The 22577-nt window shown below is 34.5% G+C and overlaps 1 protein-coding gene across 3 annotated transcripts in view; it reads left to right on the top strand.

Moving 5' to 3' along the window:
- Nucleotides 1-10822: 10822 nt before the first annotated feature.
- LOC100254031 (protein SABRE) overlaps nt 10823-22577 on the top strand; it is a 90216-nt gene continuing 78461 nt past the window's right edge. For 2 of the 3 annotated variants that reach the window (XM_010666125.3, XM_019216402.2), the window contains exons 1-4: nt 10823-11495; nt 12932-13043; nt 17718-17975; nt 20140-20402. In XM_010666125.3, coding sequence (XP_010664427.1) covers nt 11425-11495; nt 12932-13043; nt 17718-17975; nt 20140-20402 — 704 coding nt within the window. In that variant the 5' untranslated portion in view covers nt 10823-11424. Of the gene's footprint in view, nt 11496-12931; nt 13044-17717; nt 17976-19258; nt 19503-20139; nt 20403-22577 lie in introns of those variants that run through there. The other variant, XM_019216401.2, reaches the window with a different exon arrangement.

Raw genomic sequence — 22577 nt, 5'->3', positions numbered from 1 at the left:
GTAAGGGATGCTCCACAAATATCGGTCTCTATCAGTCGAACACCCAATAACTCCTCACAAAGTGCATGCCAATCAATATCTTTAGAACCAATGACAGGATGACCATGTACAGATAATCCAAATAAAATGGCTATGTTCTGCAATGTGATGGTCATCTCACCAACTAACATGTGGAATGTGTGCATCTTTGGGCGTCATCTCTTTACCAGTGCAGTAATCAAAGGCCAATCAACCTTAACATGACCTACTCGATGAAAGACATAAAATCCTGACTGTATAATGTATGGCCGAACACGATCATCCAAAACCCATTCTCGACGCATCATGTGTCGGCAAGTCAAAACGCTACCCATACCTGGATCAACACGAATGGTGGATGATTGATGTTGATGTTGAAGAGTAAGCATAGATGTATCCTCAGGGTCAGGACGAGCACGAAACAACGAAGTATCCATGGCTGCATGTACATCAATACATGATATAAACAAAATATGAATGAATTGACAAGAAACAACAATATCTAACAACATGAATTTCATTATTTAAATTGTAAAAAATTGAACAGCATTTGCCCTAAACAATAGAGATTCAAATTTTTTCAATGTAACTTAATATAAGTAAAATATGAATGAATTGACAAAAAACAACAATTTCTAACAACATTAATTTCATTATTAAAATTTTAAAAATTTGAACAGCATCTCCCCTAAATAATAAAGATTAATATTTTTTTCATGTAACCTGATATAATCAAAATAAAAATAAATTGACAAAAAATAATAATTTCAAACAAACAAACGTCTATAAGATGTTCAATAAGATAGTTTCTACATATATCTTAAAACGATTAAGGTCAATACTAGTGTAGACCCCCATTTTGGGAGTCATTCTGCAGCTTGCTTTTAGCCAGGTGTCGCGTTCCTAAGCACCCACGTGTCAATCCCTGATTGGCCATCATGGAATCAGAGTAGTGGTTTTGAAGGCCAATCCGGGGTCGACACGTGTCATCATGGAATCAGACAAAAATCATTTTGGCTGTTATTTGAGGGAGAAAAGCCAGCTGCATGGGGAGGTCGTCTGGCCGTTGGAGGAGTGCTTTTTGGGAGGCTGCAGAGTAGTGGGGTTGGAAGGTGGCTATCTCTGCAGATATGGTTAGAAGGGCAAATCCGGGAGGAAAGAAAATAGAGATATTTTTGGATAGCAGGTTTTTTTTAAAGTGTTAGTCTGAAGAACAGAAAAAGGGGAAAAAGAAAGGAAAAACCAGGGGGGAGAAAGGAGAGTTTCGGGCAGCAGCGGAGAGCTAGAGGGAAAGGAAGAGATTTTTCTGGAGGTGATTCCTGGAGCTTAGGCTGCTACGGAGAGGAGTCTTGGTGCCAAGGACGGGAGCAGACTGGTTTTGTGGGTGAGTTTGAAAGAAAAACAGAGAGAGGTTGAGATTTGGGGGGAGGTTTTTAGACGGAGGGGAGACCTTTGCTGCTGGTCCTTTACAGTGATATATATATATATATATATATATATATATATATATTTGAGCTAGTTTGGAGGGATCCACAGGTAAGTCTACTGTACATCTCTTATTTATTTTTATTACCATTGTTCCTTCATTTTCTTCTCTTGCTGTTGGAGGTTTTCGTTCGCTGTTTTGGTGTGGATAGATAGGATTATTTGTTCGTTTTGATTGAATTTAATCCTCTGTACATATGCTCTGTTCTTGAGTTTTCTTTGATTCATTAATCCCACCAGTTTTTAAGCTCATGGAAGCCACCTGAACTAAGATCCTATACATCAGCAGGTTTCATGTTCTCCTGTTTGCATTGTCCTCAATGTTCATGCTATTTTCTGTTTTAGCTTTATCTCTACATTTTTATTGTGATTGATGGGTCGTTTGATATGGGATTTGATGCAAATGAGTGGAGCTTTGCTTGTGTTTTTTTTTTTTTGCTTTCCTGCCGATGACGTGTGGCTCAAAAGGAAAAGGAAGGGAAATAGGTAAGCGGGGAGATGTTTTTGTGAGGTTCTTTTACAGAGTGAGGGAGGTTTTATGGAGGAGGAATATTTTTTTTTTTGGGGCTGTTTTTTGGCGCTGGTATAGAAGAACAAGGTTCACAGGTGGCACATAGTAATGCTACATGGGTTCTTGGTCAAATATGGGAAATTGGGCCTTGAATAGGACTTTAACCACCAAACCCATTCTTTATTCATTTTTTTTCCCTTTCTCTCACCCTTTCATCCACTCAATTTTTTTTCCCTACCTTCTTTCATATACGGGTAGCTTTCATTCCCATTTTAAATTCTTCATTTTTTTTATTCCCATTTTAATTCTTCTTCTAGTTTTTTATAAGTATCAAAGTTTAATTTTCCCAAATTACAATCTCCAATTTTATTAGTAAAAACTCCAAACTTTAACTTTTAAATATAATTTCCAAACTCCAATTCTCAATTAATTTCTAAAATTTTAATTTATTTCAAAATTAATTTCTAAAATTTTAATTTTTATATTTATTTATTTAATCATTATTATTTTCATTATTATTTATTTATCTGTTCATTTGATTATTATTATTATTATTATTATTATTATCATTATTATTTTTAAGTTTTAATTCTTCAAAATTCAATTCCTGAAATAATTTTTCTAATGTTCTAGTTTTAAATTTAATTTTCCAAGATCCGAATTTTTTAAATTTAATTTTCTAAAAATCCCACAATTCCAAATTTAATTTTTAAAATGCCGCCTCCAAATAAATCTTCGAAACTCTATTTCCTTCCAAATCAAATCTTCAAAAATTCAATCCTCTAACAATTCTTCAAATTTTCATTTTCTTAAATTTAATTTTCAAATTTCCATTTTCACATAATTTTTCGAAATCCCGATCCTCAAATTTAATTTTTTAAAAACCTTTATCTTTAAATGATTTTCCAAATTCCAATTTCTCAAATAACCTCAACTTCCCCATCTTCCATCTTTAGAGATTTTAGGTTTTGAAAGCCTCATTTTTAATCAAATGTTGATGCCATTTTTCCCTTGGGCATGCAATTTTCATCTCCGTTCTTTTTAAACTGTTTTAAAATAAGCAAGAATCAAATTTTGTAATTCCTAGTGATGGAATTTACAAATTTGGTTCATGCAAAATAAATGGGCTTTGGTGGGGGCCCTACATATGGGACTTCATGATTGATTGACTGATTGATTGATTCATTAGCTATATGTGGTTGATTTACCCTGATCCTTGATATGCACATAATCATTTTGTGTTTGATCACTAACCTCGTTTTTGATAGCGCACTGTGGCTCGTGGTCTAGGTACGCATCCACTCTCATCCCGATCATTCTTTATATATATTCTGATTCTCGTATGTGCATGATTGATTCGAGTACCCATTGACTTTTCATGTTGATTGACACGTCAGCTTCATCCTATTAGTAGAGACCCGACTTTAGGGACTTAGAGGGGTGCTACGGTCTGTACCGTACCTTCCCGATAAATAACCTGACCCCCGAACCCGATCCGATTTTTCGTAGACCTCCTTTTCCAAAATAAGGAGTCACACTTAGGGTTTTTCTTTCTTATTTTGTTTACCCTTTTAAAAAATAAAACAAAAATAAGTGGCGACTCCAAGTCATTTTCATAGTCAATAAAAATCAATTTTTCAAATAAAAAATCGAGTTCGCCATCGAGTGGGAAACGCATGAGCCAAAATGCGGGGTCCACAACTAGTAAATAAAAATATATAAAAAAGTACAATAAGATGTTCATGAAGTACATCAGCTCCTTCTATCATTGGTTTCTCTATTAGGACAATAACGTCGATTGTGACCCTATTGCTTGCAAAGTCCACATGTTTGTGGAGTTCTAGTTTCCCTTGCATCCATCTCATTATGCAAACGACTTGATTTTGGTCGACCAGAAGTTAGCCGTTTCATTGAGTCTAAAGGCACAATTATCGATCCATTATATTGAGGCCATTCCAACTCATCAAATATGGGATAAAACAAGGGAGCCCATGTTGTTAGGTAAGCACGTGTGGTGTAATAACCTTGTACAAATTGTCGAAAATCAATGGCTCGACAATGACAAGCAGCAAGAATGTGCGAACATGGGAATCCTAACAAAAGTGTTTTGTTACATGTGCAAGACCTCATTTAAAGGGTAACATGATATGTGCAAGGTTTCCTATTACTGCTTCCAACAAAGTGTCTAGTTTTAACATGAAAACGTCCCGCCACATGATCATACAAAAGAACCTCATGTACCCATCTTAACAACTTTAGCCTTTATCTTAGCGTTAATATGTGGAGTGAATTCTTTACCTGAAGCGAGCCGACTGGTACTATGCCCCCGCCTGACTGTGAAGTAACTATTAACTCGATAGAAAGTTAACTAGACTAAGCTGTTATTGGTAAGTTACGAGCACCCTTAAGGACACCATTAAAACTCCAAACATGTTAGTTGTCATAATCTCATATCTCCGCCCACCGTCATGTGAGAGTGCCCATTTTTCAAGAGGAATTTGCTCCAACCAATTTCTAGCCTCGACATTTATCCGGGCAATTGTATCCATGTGATAAATAAATTTTTTAACTTTACTCTCCATAGTAGCCCTACATGTGAGATCCTTTAAAGTCTTATCTTTGAACTTTATGTTGAAGTTACTCGCTAAATAACGCATGCAAAATCTATGACAAGCATTTGGCTCAGTCCATCCCGAATATGTTTCATTGGCAGCAGCTATAATGCTAGGATGACAATCAAATATTAGACACAAGCCTTTCCTTTGTGTTACTCCAACTCTGATACATGCCAAAAAACAACTCCAACTATCTGTATTCTCTCATTCTGTAATGACAAATGAAAGTGGAAACAATTTGTTATGACCATCACATCCCATAGCGATCAGCAAAGTCCCTTTATATTTTTCATACAAATGTGTCCCATCAATTCTAAGAATCGGTTGACAGTGAGCAAACCCTTTAATAGATTGAGCGAATGCCCAAAAAACACACTGAAAAATTTCTTCATTCGGGTTATTTCCAAGAACCATTTTGGAATACATAATGCATTCAGGATTTGACTACTCCAATGTAAGGAAGAAATGAGGCAACTCTGCATAAGACTTGTATCAATCACCAAATAATCGAGTCATTGCTTTCCTTTTTGTCTTCATTGTTTTTTGATAAGAAATTTGGTAACAAAATTGTTCCGCAACAACAGCTTGAATTGCAGCAACTATAATGGTCATTTCTATCTTCACCAATGTTTCAATAGACTTAGATACAAAGCTAGAATCAAACTTTGAATGGTTTTGATAAATACATGGATTGACATATGTATGAGGACCTTTGTACTTTGTGATTCTAAACATACCCGTATCTTTCATTGTCATTGCCCTTAGTCGCCATTGGCACTCTGGTGTTTTTTTACATTAAAAAACTAACACACTTGCATTTGATTTATAAACAGTAAACTCCTGGTGCACCTTTATGGAAAACATCTTCACAACATGTTGCAAATCTAATTTTGAGGGAAATATTTGGCCAATTGATAACTCTCCATCAACATTTCCTAAAACTGGCTTTTTCCATGGAGTCAAATCACTTACAACACAATTAATTGCCTTGTCCATATTTAAGAATTGTGGTGTAGGTGGCATGTGGCATGAAACGGGTGCAAATGTTTCCTCTAGGTTGTCATTAGAGATATTAAATTGGGTGCCATGTGGGGAGACAACTAGTGATATGTTTTCAACCTCAAACTCAACCTTAGGATTATTAGACCTATCACCAACTTCAAGGTTCACAAATCTTGTGCTTTCACATTCCACAACTTGTTGGACCATCACCAAATCAATATTTTCTCTTTGACAACAATTTTCATCATCATTAGGTAAATGAATCTCACCTGTGTCGATTGCATCATCTTTATCACCTTCCTCATCTCTCTCGTTTTCGTCATCAACATAAGTATCACCTATTGATAATCGTGTCAAATGACCCATTTCATTACTCAAATGATAGTAGTTGAGAATTTGCTCTATGAATGATTGAATTAAAGACATTCCATACTTCGATGACACCAGTAGCATACGTGTAACTGTCCAATCATTTCTCACCACTAATGGTTGAAATTTGTTCATTTCAATTGGATGTCGACGTTTCAAGACTAGTTGATAGTCTCTGTCAACACCAATGATATCATATATCATCTTCAACAACTCCACAAAGGTCGTATGAATGGGCACATCTATAGGCTCAATCTCTACATTATTTCCAATATATCTGAAATTTGTTTCTGTCCTCAAAATTGTTCCATTCCAATAACATAGCACTTCTACTATGGAGTCCGTCATAATTGTCTTCACATAAATAATAAAAAAAATAATATTTATTCAAGTAAAAAATAATATTTTATGGTCAATGATTCATAAAATACAATAGTAAACCAAATAAATATTTAAATCGAACAATATTAGATGCTAATTCTCCCCATAAAAGGAGTCCGGTGGTTCAGGCTCAATTGCCTTCTTGCCAATTTTCTGTCAACTAAATGAACTGTGAATTGGAAATACATTTATGCCTTGAGATCAATAGTTGCTTATTTTTTATTTATTTTGTTTTATTGACATTTCTGATGACAAAGCAACATTTATTTTCTTTGGAAACCATTTTGAATCACATTATTGAGTCTTATTTGGTTGGATTATTTTACATCAAGGTTTTTAGTGTGATATTGTCTCATTAGCCGTTTCTCTTTGGCTTCATGTTGTCATTGGCTTACTTTGTCCAATTATTTGATATTTTCCTGATTTTTGTTAAAACTCTGTTTCTTCGATGTTTCAGGCTTCACTCATTACACTTGGTGGGCGTCAAGCTTTTGTTGAGGAAAAGAGGTCTAAAAACAGTTCTAGAGGCAAGTTGGATTTTATGTTGAGTTATTCATTTAAAAGAAGGAATGTCTCTAAAAATGAAATGTCTATGAGTTGCATAGTGAATGGATAACATCTTTTGCTGGATTGAGGTCTGTCATTGTCAAGATAAAAGAAATACATGATATATTTTCTTGTGTTAGTGCAACGGGGGGTTAGGGGTGGGGGAACACTGGAGCATGGGTATTTGTCAAAATGATGACTTTGAAACCTATTTTATCAAAGCAACAAATTGCGGAAAGAGAACTATTTCAAACATTCTCTCTAAAATTGGTCTTCTTGATGCAGATCATACATTTTTTAAATGGTTGATGGGAATTGGTTTTATTCAGTGAAAATTTGGTTGCAGCTCCCTGCTGGAAGGAAATTTTACATCCAACATAATCCAATTTATCAACTGTGCTTTTAAATTTTTTAAAAATAGCTATTTTTCTCCTCATTTTTCGCATTATGATCCAAAGGTTAGGCTTAACCCAATCTTTCCTGACTGCTTTTAAATAAAGAAGTAGTTATTTTTTTGTTTTGCAGTGAACAACATAACACGATTTTCAAATGGAATGAAGTTTTTTTCGGAGATGACACGTGCAGTTTTTGAGAGCAGTAGAGGGATTCTGACAGAGATCGGGTTGCCACTTTGAGGAATCAAAAGAGGATTTTATTTTTTTATTTTTTTTATAGCACAGATTAGTTTTCACATATCCTTGAATCATAATAAAATAATAATAATGATAAAAAAAAAAACACCAAACTCCTGTCAAAGGCAAAGTTGAAGGCAACAACATTCTGTATATTTCTCAAAAAAACTGTAACCCAAAAAAAATTCTCAAAAATTCTTCTCATGCAACAAAACACAACACCTGTAACCTAAAAAAATTTCTCACGCATAAATCAAAACCAACCTCAATTGCAGCTCCAAAAACTTCTTTGGCCCACTGGTGGGGCTAGGGCTTGAAGATGACCTCTGGATACAGGATGAAGCAAAGGGGGAAAGTTAAAAAAAATTACAGCAGAAAAGGCCAACTACGGGATGAAGAAATGAGAAAGTTAAAAAAAAAATGGTGGGACTAGGGCTTGAAGACGACCTCTGGATATGGGATGAAGCAAAGGGGGAAAGTTAAAAAAAATGATAGCAGAAAAAACCAACCGGGGATGAAGAAAGAATAAAATTTTAAAAAAATATATATAAAACAATTGTTGGTTCTGCTTACGTGGAAAGAAAGGCTATTTTGAATATTACTTTGGCCTGAAAGCCAACTTTGATATTATGTTTGGGTGTAAGGCCATTTTGGCCGTTGATTCGAAGAATCATGTGATAAACTGGTCGGACAAGGATTCGGACGTTGATGAGTACCTCCCCACCAAAAATATGGTAATAAACAAAATAAGATTAGAAGTTATGAGAATATTAAAAGGATTAAAGCTTTGTTATATTTGAAATTGTTAATCAGAGTACCTTAAAATGATATAAAAATATAGATAATTGTGAGAAAGTTAAATTTCACTTATCTCCTCTATTCAGTTATTAATTAGTGAAAAAGTCAGGGGATAACTCACCCTTGCTACCACTTTATAAAACTTTACATTATATTTTCACTTCATTCGATTTTTTGTTCAATTCTTTTGAATATATTAGATCATTTTTCTCTCTCCTCACCTTTTCCATTACGTCCCAAATAACAACTACGACCAATTCAGTCACGTTTTCATGTTCTAATTGAAGACTTTCCATTTTTTTTATCATTCTCGAAATCAAATGTCAAAAAATTGCGTACACTAAATTTTAATATAGATATATAAGTGAAGCCTATGAATTGAATCTTTAAAATCCTGCATCTAAATTCATGGAAAATTGAATATTCAATGGAAAGTTGTAGGAAATTTGATTGTGAAATAATATCCAAAATAATGTAGTTAAACCTTTTATGAACCCACGTCTTTTTAGGTGGGTGGATATATTTTTTATCTTTTATTTTAAAACTTTATTTTTTTATTATTTTAAATATCCTCGCTTTTTTTTTGGTTTAAGAAAAAATAATAATAAATATAATATAACTACTATATATGGTCTTGGAATATAAAAACAAATATGTGAACCCCATAATAGAGTAAGGCAAGTTGCCAAATACACTTTGCTAAAACTGAAATGAATTTACTAAGAAAGTTGAGTAAATTTAAGACATTTAATTAATTAATTAATATAAAATATATGATACAATTATAGCATGCGATGGATGCTAATCTACGAGAAAATGCAAAATGTATTGCCAAATCACCTGAACTTGGCTCGGCGCATGAATGAAAACCAAGTTCAATCAATTGATAAGATTACTTAATTTAAAAATATATTTTCAATAAATAAATAAAAAAGACATTTCCAAAGCATTACAGAGGGTATGAAATTAATAGTATTGAAGTGAATATAACTTACAAATGGCAAAAAAGTAAAAATATATCATAAATTATCTATAATGGTGTCATATGATGGGAATGACAAATTTAATACGATGTGCCGATATGATGCGAGTCCAACACACTTTTTATGAGTTTTGGTTGAGTATAATATAATTTAAGTTAAATTCATATTGATTTACATAACTCATTTAATAATTTTTTTTGTCAATTATATATAACACAAATATGATCTGAATTGGTTTATTAAATGATCCAACATAATTATAAATTTAAATTATTTAACTTATATTTGACTCATTTAAAATTTATTTTTAAATAAGTCAATTTTATTATAAAGTTATTTAGTCAAAATATTAATCATATAGTTTTATACAAAATATAACTCAACTTTATTATTAAATAAGATAATTTAATTATTAAATTGGTTACACGATTTATTACATGAATAATAATTATGTAATATTCGAGTTTATATTTTTTATATGATTATTGTTCCTATTAGGTTTAAGTTAACTCATATAACAAAATGTTTAGGCCTAGGTGATACAAACACGACCATTCAACATAAATTACCACCAGCTATCACATGACGTGGTATTAGAAATTTTCGAAAACTGATCAATAGTGAATTAAATAGACAAATCGATATAAGTGCAAATAACGACATCAATTTTAATTTCAAGTATATAATCATGACATAAAATCGATAATAACGAAAAAAATACAATTGATACAAAACTTTATGTACCAAATCCAATAAAAAGTACAAATGAGTATAGGATTCGATATCGAATCGAAATAATCTAAAACAATATCACAACATTAGACTAAAATATGAAATCTATTGACATGAATTTCATGTCATAATCCACAATGCTCCAAAAAAACAAAAAGAATTTGGTATTGATTTGACATGTAAGGTTGATATTTAAATATTATACCAATATAGTATTTTTGATGTTATATTTGACAGCGGTGGAAATCCAACATCAAATCCAACAGCAAATCTAATGAGAATCAAATAAGTCTTGAGACCACAAACCTTACCCATATCAAACCAACATTAAACACATGACATAAAAAAATTTAATAACGCATTTATAGTACTTTCCTTTTGTTTCATAATCTATCATAATGATAATATCAATAGAAGATATTTTGATGTATTAATACCGCACGATTTAATGCAATGTTTTACCTGCAGTAATCACAGCCATAGAATATTTCATTTTGTTATTTAATTTTTAATTTATATTTCATTAAGGATAAAATATTCGTGAAAATTATTTTTACGTCATATCGTCTTTTAATTTCTAACCGATTGAAGATGTTTTATTTGTTTATTAATTATTTTAAAATTTTAGGTTATTTACTTGTATAAAAATATTTGAGTATAATAAATATTTTATTTCCCGTATCTCTCTATAAATTCACGGGTAAATGCAGTTGCAATTCAAATACACAAAGAGGTTCCGTATTAATTATAAAGAAGAAGAAAAGAGCTGAGCGTCTATTCAATATCTTTAGCGGAGGCGCTTATGTTGGGGACAACATAATCACCGCCAAACCTCAGGAAAACCAAAAGAGACAACCTAATCACCGCCAAACCACAAGAAAACCAAAAGAAAAGCAGCGTTGACAAAAATCCGGAGGCAAGTCGGTGAATGAATTGAGAACAGGGAAGCAGGGAGTCACGGAACCCAAAATCCAAAGACCAACAGGCACAAGCACCCGAACCACTCCAGATCCAAGTCCATGCCCACTGGCCACTATTAATAAAAAATAGAAACTCTCTCCGCCTCCACTCCTCTTCTTGCTCTCTCTCTTTCTCTCATTCGTACTTCACGGATCCGATCTATTGGTATAAATACCACCATTCGATGTTCACGCCTCGAAGACTGGTTCCTCCCCCAAATTAGCCTTTTCGACCATCCGATCTTGGACAACAATCCGACACTGTCATGTCTAGGGTTTCTCTTTGACATGAAGTTATGCGCACACAATGCGCTTTTCTCCCATTCTCTTCTTCATCTCAATTCCTTGTTCTAGATTCTCACGTTTCTGAGATCGATAAATTATTCGCTTCAAATGGCGGCTTCCCCGGCCAAGTTCTTGTTTGGATTCCTGCTGGTTTCTATCATATTATGGCTGATTTTCATGTAAGTGCTCGGGTTCCTTTATTTCTTTCTTTCTTTTTTTTTTTTTTCATTATATACGTTTTTTGATATACATCCGTTTGTATGTGTAGGAAATTTTTTTGTTGAGTATTGGTTTGCATTGTAAATTTTTAATGGCGAATTTGAGGGTGTAATTTGCGCGGAATATAATTGGTTGTTGTCCATGTGCGTGTACATGTTCCCAGTTGCAAGACTGGGTGGGTTGTCTTCTCTATATCGTGGTTTCTGAAAATGCTTTTGAGAACGAACTCATGACCGGGCATCATTTTATACTATATACAATGTATCAATAAAACTAGTTTGCATGACATGGTGGAACCATTCATGTCTACCTTAATAATAATGAATGTATATACATACACACACAAATATACAATGTATAAATAAATCATACATAGTTTGTTTTCTCTGTAATTGCTGCTACACCAATCAACAAGAACAAAACAAAAAAGAAAAAAAGAAAAAAAAAGAACAAAAAGAAAAAAAGACGTTGGGAACCTTCCCTCTTCTACTTTGATCCCAACCAATCAACAAAATACACCATAGACATACATGTCTCTTCTTTGCAATGTCTTAACACATTCCAAAAATGATACATAAAAATGAATTTGAATGCTTGCACTGATTGTAATATGTTTTCAAATGCCCTCTGATATCGTTCACTAAATTATCTCAAATAAAAGCAGCCATCCATTTTTTCTTTTGCCTCTTCCTAATGTAGGACCTATTCTAATCAAGGGCTTTAGTGCCCTCTCTTTCTGACTTGCTCCCACGCATTTGCTATAGACAAATCTTTTGAATTGGCTATGACAAATAAGGTGGGAAAGAATCTCTCACAGGTGAGTTACTGCACCAAACAAAAAGTTTACTCTCTTCCCATCCATTGAAATAAAGTAGAGCCTACTTTTAAATCCTCCCATTTGCTCTTAATTGCTTTCCACAATCCTGCCTTGAAACCTTCCTTTATCACACTATAACACCAACCTCTCCTTCTTCCCTAGACCTCCAAATAATAACTTGTTTTCACAGAGACTCTTTTTGGAACAAATCTCCAATTCTACTTGGTTAGAGGAGTAACATTGAGAACATAAAGATTTCTAATGCCAAGGACTTCTTTTTTCTTGGCAATTCAATTGTTCGAATGTTTTGTAATAATGCGTTCTTTATCTCCTGAGTAGGGTTACCTTAAAAAAAAAAAAGGAAGACTTTTATTTCTCATTAAGTGTTTAGCATCACTCTCATCTTTTTACTTAAATGTCCTTCCAAGCATATCCTAACAAATATACGGTTTGAGTTCAATTGCTCTATCATTATTATTACTATTATCATCACCATTCACCATTATCATCAATATCAATTTTTAGAAGCTTGAAGTGATCCATTTTAACTTTGTACTTTTGATTATCGTTTTGTTTCAGATTTGCTGCCAGATTGTTGGCTTGGATCCTAAGCCAGATTATGGGAGCTTCTGTTGGATTTAGGGTTGGTGGATGGAAATGTTTAAGAGATGTTGTGGTGAAGTTCAATAAGGTTTTTCTTCTACATCATTTCTTGGATTTGGTTTGTTTAATTTATTAAACTTTTTAGTTAGGGTAGCCAAATGGGCATATGTTTCTTACCATGTTGTTTCTAGCTAACCCTTTTAAGTGGTGCTTACGATCTTTGCTGGTTAGTGGATCACTTTAATTTATGGTGAGATAATGATTGTTTGGTTAAACAAGCAACATTGATTGCTGAAACTTTACAAGTTTTCACTCTAAACATAAATTTTTGATCTGTAGTTGAAGGGTAGAGATTTGATGTGCGGATGTTGATTTTGAATGATGCAAAGTTTCTTGAATGTTAGTTGCATAATATCTTAAGTTTTGCTAACTCACCAGGGTAACTCAGTTGGTTAGGACGAATATTGGGAAGTGTGGTCCTAGTAAGTGACACAGTTCCTGGGTTCGAATCCTGTCATTGATGATATTTTGAATTTACCCGGTGATGGTTGTTGTGTGACGGTCAACACCCTGAGGTTTGGGTCCTTATGGAGAGTCCCAAGGGCTTGGCCATGAAAGGCTCCTCGGTTATAAAAAAACAAAAGAAAAAAAAAATGAGGTTTTTCCTATCAAAAAAAAAAAATGAGGTTTTGCTATCTATAAAATGTCTTTTGCACCAATTTTTATTGGGAAATAAAATTTAAGAGCAAGTTATATAATTCATTTCTCAAGTAGTCTAGTGAAGTTGTGCTTGTGTGTGGTGATAGGTGGTGATCTTCATGCATGACATTGTGATTTGGCTTTGTTGGGATTTTAGCAGTTTTTCTATTGAGTGGACAAATATAAGTTCAATTCACCAAGAAGGGATGAAAAAAGAATATATGAGAAGGCATAGATTTGTTCAAGGGGAAGCTCCTGGTCCAAAAGGGATACCAACAAGTAAAACATTGTTAGCGGGGTGTAAGTATTACTTTGATCAGGATTTGTACTTTCAAGGAAGGACTTCTCATCCTTCTCTTATACTTTTATTATCATTAATAAATTTTTTTTATGATAATAATTATATATATAAAAAAAAGTACCTTCCAAGCTTGCAAAAACAGGAAAACGTGCGTAACAAAGTACAAGACTGGAGGCCATCAATAATCTTTTTCAAGAAAAAAGAGGATGAAAATCCTTTTTTTCTTTGTATTTGAATTTATCCTAAGATTAGAAAGCCCCTTGGGAAGGCACATGTATTGGATTTATCTTCTATCCCTAAATCTCATGGCAGGTAGCATGGGTTACATGACTTGATGATGATGTAGTACAAATGTACCTTTGTTCAATCACTTATTGTTATTTTGCTTGTGATCTGATACATGTATTAGGAAGTATGGAGTGCTAATGTGATGTGATGTAGGAGAGTCCTAGGGTTGTTGTCTACAATCAAATAGGGTGGGCTGGGTCTTTATTCTTCTAAGGTTTTTAAGGAAGGGAGAGGAACACTGATAGAGGGTGTCAGTAGGGAAAAAGGAATTTTTTTAAAAAAAAAAAGAAAAAAAAAAAGAGCTGAAAGGAAAAAGGGATAAAACAAAGCTTTAGAGTCACTAAAGCCTTTTTGGAATTTCACTTCGAAGAAAAGGTAATAGTGTCTTATCATAAGAAACAATGATGCACCAAAAAAAGAAAAAAAGAAAAAAAAAAGCATTATTTGATTCACTATCCTTTTCGGTTTACATCAAGCCTTATTCATTGGCTGTAGAAAACCCAAGACCTATTAAAACTCTAATCAACTAAATTGGACCCTGATTCTTTTCCTAAAACTCCTTTATCTTCCAAATAAAGGAATAAAATAAAACTAAGGAAATGCAAAATTTTTTAAACCCTATTGGAACTCAAATGACTACCACTAATTGTGACTATACCTAAATATGCCAAATTACCAAACTACATTGATTAGGCCAAAACTCTGGATTTCTTCATTTTCTTTTCTTTGTTCATGATTAAACTTTGTTTTTATTTTTATTTTTTTAATCAGATCACGAACAAAGAAAAGAATGTTCATGATTAAACTTTCAATATGCATTTTCATTAAAATGACTTGCAGTCATTTATAGATATTATTAACTTTAGGCTAAATAACTTTCATAGATTTTAGAGGAATCACCTCTTATGAGTGTTGGGAACTTCTCTCTTTTAGGCAATATTTCTTGCATTCACTCTCTCATATATGTATGGTGTCCTCATTGTCCTATGGTTCACAAGATGGCAACTCCACCCTCTTATGGCTAAGGGTTGGTTCTATGCATCCAGCAAAATCTACTTTCCCATGTAGATATTGTTTGTTTTGGTTTTAAAATGTAGAGTCCACACATCCTAGAAGAGTCGCTTGTTGTGAGTGATAGTAACCTTTTGTTCTAGGTGATCTCACCCAAACCCATTTTCTTGGTTTCTGCTATATTCCTAACTCTTTTATGTAGAAGGTGCAGTGGAAAAAGGCTTATGAGAAATGACTCGCTTTTTATCTTCCTTCTTATGTTTTTCCTTCCTCTTTTGGTTTGAAGCTGTCTTGCCTCAACTGATAAAAAAAAGGTTGTCTTATCCCTTGTTATACATTTCTTTCATTTGAATATAATTCTCTATCTCCTAGAAAAACTGGCCGCAGGCCCTTGATTGTACATTATTGCGTTGTTACTACTTTGGGAAGTTAGAAGTAAAAAATGAAAAATCAACATGCAAGAAAAGAAAATTAAACAGCATTTTGATGCAGAACATTTACACTGGTAATGGTTCTATTGAGGAGGATTTGGTTGGTCAGACTTTGAGACAATCCAGAATTGCTCAAATCAGGTCCTACCTGTTGACAAAAAGCAAAGTGGGCAACTTGTGTTAATTTTGTGATTGTGAGAGAGAGATCAATTAGGAGAGATTTACATTCAATGTTGAAAAAACCACAACTGAATGTGGATAATCATGTTGTGCCTGCTCCAATAAAATTGCATGTGATTTCCATTATATTGAATCAGTTACATGCATGCATATCAGTCAACAAGGCTGAGGAAGAGCTGGTCAAGCAAGAAGCCTTGTTAGATAATTTGGTGGGCATTTTATTCCTTAGAACTCTTAGGATGCAGATGTAGGTTCCATGTGGATCTTGGTTCTTGCTTTATTTTTCTTCTTTTCTTGGATGTACTTTCTTTGTAGTTTTTGGCCAGAAAGGAAGCTCATCCATATATTTCTGATTCAATATTTCTAAATTGGTTGTTTCCAATAAAAAAATTGTATTTCATAGAATATAAAACTACTTTCTTATAATTGGACACAAGTTAGTGCGTTGTTAGTTTTTACACAATTTATACTACCATGGATGGAGCAGAATCAAACATCATGTTGTTTGCATAATAGAAATGCTGTTGGTTCTACCTGCCATGCATGATCAAGGATGTTGGTGAAAGAGCTCCAACAAAAGGTGGGTGGGCAGGAATGTGGTCCTTTTTTTCCTTAGGCAAAATTATTTTTCTCTGTTCATCTCCCCTCAATTGAAGGTTGTCTTTTCAGTGTAGTGTTTGGTGTTATCATGTCCATTTAAGTGCAAACAGGAGGGGGAGTCCATTGATCATATTCTTCTTCACTGCTCCAAAGCAAGGATTCTTTGACACCTTTTGTTCTCCATTTTCGGGTATAGATGGGGTGATCTCTTCCTCGGTTAAAGATACCCTTTTAAGTTGGCATGACTTCTTTGTTGGGAATAAAAGGAAAAAGGTGCGGAAAGCCGCTCCTCTTTGCATATTTTTGACAATTTGGAGGGAAAGAGCTTTTGAGGACAAGGAACAAAATGATCGAAAGTTAGAACTATTGTTCCTTTGTGATCTTTTTGCTTGAGTTAGCTTGTATATTAGAGAAGGTCCAATGGCTTTGCTTGATTTTGTAGAGTGGGTTGGGTCTTCTTGAGTGGCTTGGGGATTTTTTATGCACTATTTTGAGGCCTTCCTTTTGGTGCTCATTGTATGCGTTTAATGTACTCTAGTGCACCTTTTTTCTATTATTAATTTATACATATCTTTTTTTACCTATAAAAAAATTTCCGTTTAAGGTTTGCTTCTTTACGTGGTTTACAACTTTGAACAGAAATCTCTGTTGACTACCTTAACCATAGAGATACGGTACCCTCCATCAGTGTGTTGTTCTGATGAATTACCTGACCAGTTTTCTACCAGTTTACTTCCAGTGTGGTCCCTAATTGTTTGTCGTTTCATTTGATTGAATTTCTTAAGAATATCTTTTTGAAGGGGTTAGCAGAAGGATGTTTGAATGACTAGTAAAATATGATTTTTGGTAAGCTCTGTGGCCTTGGGAATGACTTGCTCTCATTTGTTTCTGTTCCCTTTGTCCTCTTTGGATTTGTTAGAACCTGGATTCTATGATTTTCAGTGAACTCTGTGGCCTTGGGAATGACTTGCTCTCATTTGTTGCTGTTCCCTTTTTCCTCTTTGGATTAGCCAGAACCTGGATCCTATTTGCTTTCTTTTTGGTTAAAATTTTTGTTTATAAAGTTCCAATCAAGGTAAGTTAGTTTTCAGGTAGCAATCAAGGTGGATTAGTTTTTTGGAAATTAATGCTGTATTGAAGTGTCATTTTTTGAATGTACTACATACATTGTGGATTTTCTATAACATAAACATTGCAGACTAGTGCCTCTACTGGATCATGTCATTCATGTTGTGATTTTTGTAACTTACAGGGTGCAATTGAATCTGTTTCTGTTGGTGAAATCAGGCTCAGCCTACGCCAGTCATTGGTTAAACTTTTTGGTTTTATTTCGAAAGACCCAAAGCTGCAAGTGCTAATTTGTGATTTAGAAGTTGTTATGAGGCCTTCTGGTAAAAGTACAAAGAAGATTAGATCTCAGAAACCCCGTAGTTCAGGCAGGGGAAAGTGGATGGTTGTAGCAAACATGGCAAGGTTTTTGTCTGTTTCCATATCAGATTTGGTTCTAAAGGTAACAATGTTGGACCAGGTCATTCCTTTTTATCTCTTTCTTTTTCTCTTTATCATTATGTTGACACATTTGTTCTTTTGGATCCTTTTAACCATTGATTCAATTCTTAGTTTAGGAAAAGGGTTAGGAAGTATTTTTTTCCATGGTCTTTGGACATATAGAGCTACGGCTAGGCCTATGGACATTGGAATCATAACAGTGGTTGCAAAGTCATATATTTTAGATCTTGTAAATTTTATCACAGGTAAATTGGCCTATACTTTGATATTCGAACATGGATGTGAATTCTGTGCATTTTTTCTAAGGCCTGTGATGCCTGTCTGTTTTGCAGTATCAGAGTTCATTTTGCCCAGTGATGCATTTCCAATGAAAAATTTCATTGCTGAAGAAATGATTTCTAGAGTATGACTCTGTTTTGCATTAGATTTCCATAATGGTGCATTTCCAATGAAAAATTGCCTTCTCAAAGAAAGATTTTTGTTACCTAAGTGAAATCTTTGTGAAACTCGCACTTAATCTAGCTTCTACCTCATAATGACCATTCACCATCAGTTTTGTGATTGCTTCAAGTTTCTGACACCAAAATGAGCCTATTGCCACCTGTTTCTATGACCATCACATAAATGCCGCCACAGTTGCCCCTTCACAACCTCAACCGACCTCCAGTTTTTTCCACTTCCGTTTTCATTTTATAAATTGTAGTCACTGCCATTATATTCATGGTTAATTTTATATATATTTATTTATTTATATCAGAATATAGCCATGATTATTTCTATCTCTACTATCGTTGCTGCTGCTACTTTCACCACAGCAGCCACTATACCATCACTGTGTTTGCTGCTGATATGCCTGTACATTACCACCTGCACCATGCACTCACAATCACCATCATTATCATTTTTGAGGACCCTGCCACACCCACCATTATCACTACTGCAAGTGTTGCTTCCTCTGAGTGTCACACTGTCACTACTACTACTACCACCAACACAACAATGCTCTTGACACCATACCATCTCCATTTTTATTGATCATTATGGATACCAGCGCCTACTCCACTTGTACAGCTGCCTTTTAAACATTTTCACTGCCACCGCCACCACTATCATCATACAGTTGCAACCATTACCTCCTCTTCCACCACCACTGCTGTTTTGAATACCATTCTGCCATTTCTCTGCCAATGTCACCAACATAACACTGAACCATTCTTAATATATATATATATATATATATATATATATATATATATATATATTATGAACTTTCTTTTTTGATAGGTAAACTAAGCAGATATATTAAAAGCGTTTGGAAAAGGCACACAAAGCACATATGGAGTATACAAATAGCACCATAAGGCAAGCAAAAGGATAAGGAAAACAACAAGCCACAACCTGAGACAAAAAACAGCACCCTAAAGGCCTATAAAAACCCGAAAGCCCCATACAAACTTCTTGCTTGCAAACCAAGCCTGCTTACTGCAACCTGAACTAAGCCTTGAAAGCGACCTCCTCATGCAAAAAGGTGATTTCCCTTTACCAAACCTCAGTTTAGCTGCACAACATTGTCTATGTCACCATGGGTCGCTCCTCTTTTTTTTTAAGTAAATAAATTAATATAATGATTAATAAATAACTAAAATATAATTCTACCTTTATTAAGCATCATTTTAACCATGTAAGACATATACTGTGGCATCAATGCATTAGAAGTCAATAATGATTGACTACATGAAGTAATTGTTCCATATATCATTCTTCTTTGTTTCTTTTGTATGGATAATATTTTCCAGTCTTGTATAAGAAAATGAAGAAATAACCATAGGGTGGGTCCAATATTGCAACTGCATTATTTCTTGTGTTTCTGCAGGTTTTCAAAGTTGCCTATATGTATGTAAACATATTTGTTTATGTCTGAATTAGTTAACATATGAGTGACTTAATGCAACCTTTATGATCAAGTATTTGATATGTAAGGTTGAACATTGAAGGTCGGAAACATCATATTCTCTCTCTCTCTCTCTCATTATCTCTTGGATTGCTAAAGCATACTTGTCCGTTGCTAAGGCTTACTTTTTAAGGTTTTTTTTCCTTATCCGTTGTTTTATGTTTCAGTCCACAAGGCTTTTTGTTGTATGTTGTGATTGCTTGAAATGTTGCAGACACCTAAAGCAACTATTGAAGTTAAAGACCTGAGAGTGGATATATCCAAAGATGGTGGATCCAAGCCAACTTTGTTTGTGAAGCTTCAAGTTTTACCTCTAGTTGTTCATGTGGGTGATCCACGGCTTACTTGTGACCAATCATCCAACTTTAACCAGGGTAGTGTTTCTGCTGGCCAGCCATCCTTTTGCATGATGGAAAGGTCCTCTGCTCCTTTTTACTGTGAGGAATTGTCTCTCTCATGTGAATTTGGCCATGATAGGTAGGTTCCTTTTTGGCCATAGAAAATTGATAATTTGTTGTTTATCTTTTAGATGCTATATGATTTTGAATTTAAGCTTTTTTGGCCTCAGTTCTGGGAAAGTTGAAATACAAGCTTATTTATAAGAAAAAAAAGTTATAGAAGATTATTTATTAGAATTTTGAATTCTAATCTGTTGAAGTTGAGAATTATTTATTTTTTATTATTTTTAGTTGGGTGAGGTGTAGAAGGGTCTTGCAATGTCTTGTACACAACAAAGAGTTCAATCTCCTTATCGTTTCCCTAGCCATCAATAAAATACAAAAAGAGTGATGTAAATACTCCATAATGAAATGCAGACCAATGTAAAAGGATTTTGAGCAACAATGTTTTAGGAATGTGTCAGAAAACTCTTCTTTTCTCAAAATTCTACCATTTTGTTTTCTCTAAATGCACCGGAACAAACAAATGGAGCCATTATGTGCACGTTTCTTCTCCTCTTACCCCCTTTTTACCACGTCATACTAGTGACAACATTTTCGTATACCAAGGGAATATCCAAAGACATCCAAATAGATCAAGGAGAAGATTCAGTAACATTCAAGTTTATTGCATCGATGAGAATATGGTGTGCAAACTTCTTATCCTTGCATAGACAATTATAACCAACGTCCATGTATTCTCATGGGTTGGTCAACATTAGAATTTTTCTGCTAAATAACTTTTATCTGTAAAGCTTGCCCTCAGATAGGGTGCTTCCTTTAAGTGAGATTTTTTGCTATGAGGAAATCGTCAATTTATGATAAACTTTAGTCACCATTATAAGGATATAAAAACAAAGCACATGCACGATTTTTCCCACCCAAGTTTTCATGTCTGTGTGGCGCTTAGAGGCTCTTTAAGCCAACCTACACCTTCCCCACGAGATAGCAACAACGCAAAGGCACACACGAGGCTTACAAGGCACCAACCTCAACTTGTATTTTATTAAATCGCTGAATAAGAATACAAGACTGAAGCAAGACTCCCACAATAACTTTGGTGAGTTCAGGCTTCCCTCATGAACTCTCTCTTTGGATCTCACTATATATCAAGGAGACCTTCCCATCCTCCTTTTATAGAGTGGTCGCCACCCACGCCTAGTTAGACTAGGAGTACACATCTTAGTCCTACTGGGACTCTTATTGATGGGTTATGGCACCAACCACTCCTATTAGGACTCGGAGTCCTAGTCCCACTTAGACTACAATTATGATAGACATCAAGACTCCTACTCGTGCTTGACTTGCAATCCTACTTCGAGTCCAATTCTTCATGCTGCTGCCGCATGCATCTATATATGTGGTTCGCACGTATGCCATGCTCTTTTTTGGCCTGCACGTTCAGATTGCATCCATGTCGAGGCAACATGCTCCTACATCCATTTTGTTGCTGTTGTAGCTCCATGCCTTGCCCAAGCCCTCTTCTTGGTGCAACATGTCATGGCATTGCGCCCATGACTACTCCATGCACAAGGCATTGTGCCCTTGTGTCTTGTATTTGAGTCGTCATCGTTGCTCCGCTTGATGTGTTCTATTAAAGTCTCTCTCTTGGTGTTGCCCCTGCCATTGCATTACACCCATGGTCACCAAGTCATCTCCTTGCACAAGGCATTGCGCCCTTGTGCCATCTTGTTATTGTCCTAGGTCACTCATGAGGCCAAGGTGCTGCCCCATAAAGTCTTAGTGCCGTATAGTCCATGTCAAGGGGTTAACACCTAGCATATAGTTTTATCTTTTAATGTCCTTATAATATTGATTTTGAAGGATAGATTAGCTTTCCTTGTACGTATATCTATTCTTATTAATTCAATTTCTCCTTTCCTAAAAACAAAAATTATACAAAGGGAACAACTATTCTTTGATAAAAAAAAATCTAATTTATTAATATGAATTTTTAAGCATAAATAAGTGACTAGAATCCATCCAATGTATATGAAAGCTGATAAAAAGAAAAAAAGAAAAAGAGAGAGTGAACCTTTTGAATCAGAACAAGGGGACAACTATACATCTTAAGAATATAAGTTGAACTTGTACAAGTTAGATTAGTTGTACACTCCTCAAAGGGGAAAAAATACCCCCAACAAAAGAAGTTTGATGCTTGGCTCCTTGTTTTGCTAAAAGATTAGATAAACAAGGAACCCAAGAGAAAGAACAC

Source organism: Vitis vinifera, chromosome 18, assembly GCF_030704535.1.
Source record: "Vitis vinifera cultivar Pinot Noir 40024 chromosome 18, ASM3070453v1".
In the NCBI taxonomy this organism is placed as follows: domain Eukaryota; kingdom Viridiplantae; phylum Streptophyta; class Magnoliopsida; order Vitales; family Vitaceae; genus Vitis; species Vitis vinifera.
The sequence above is the reverse complement of the archived record's forward strand: the minus strand, read 5'-3'. Positions and strand labels throughout refer to the sequence as shown.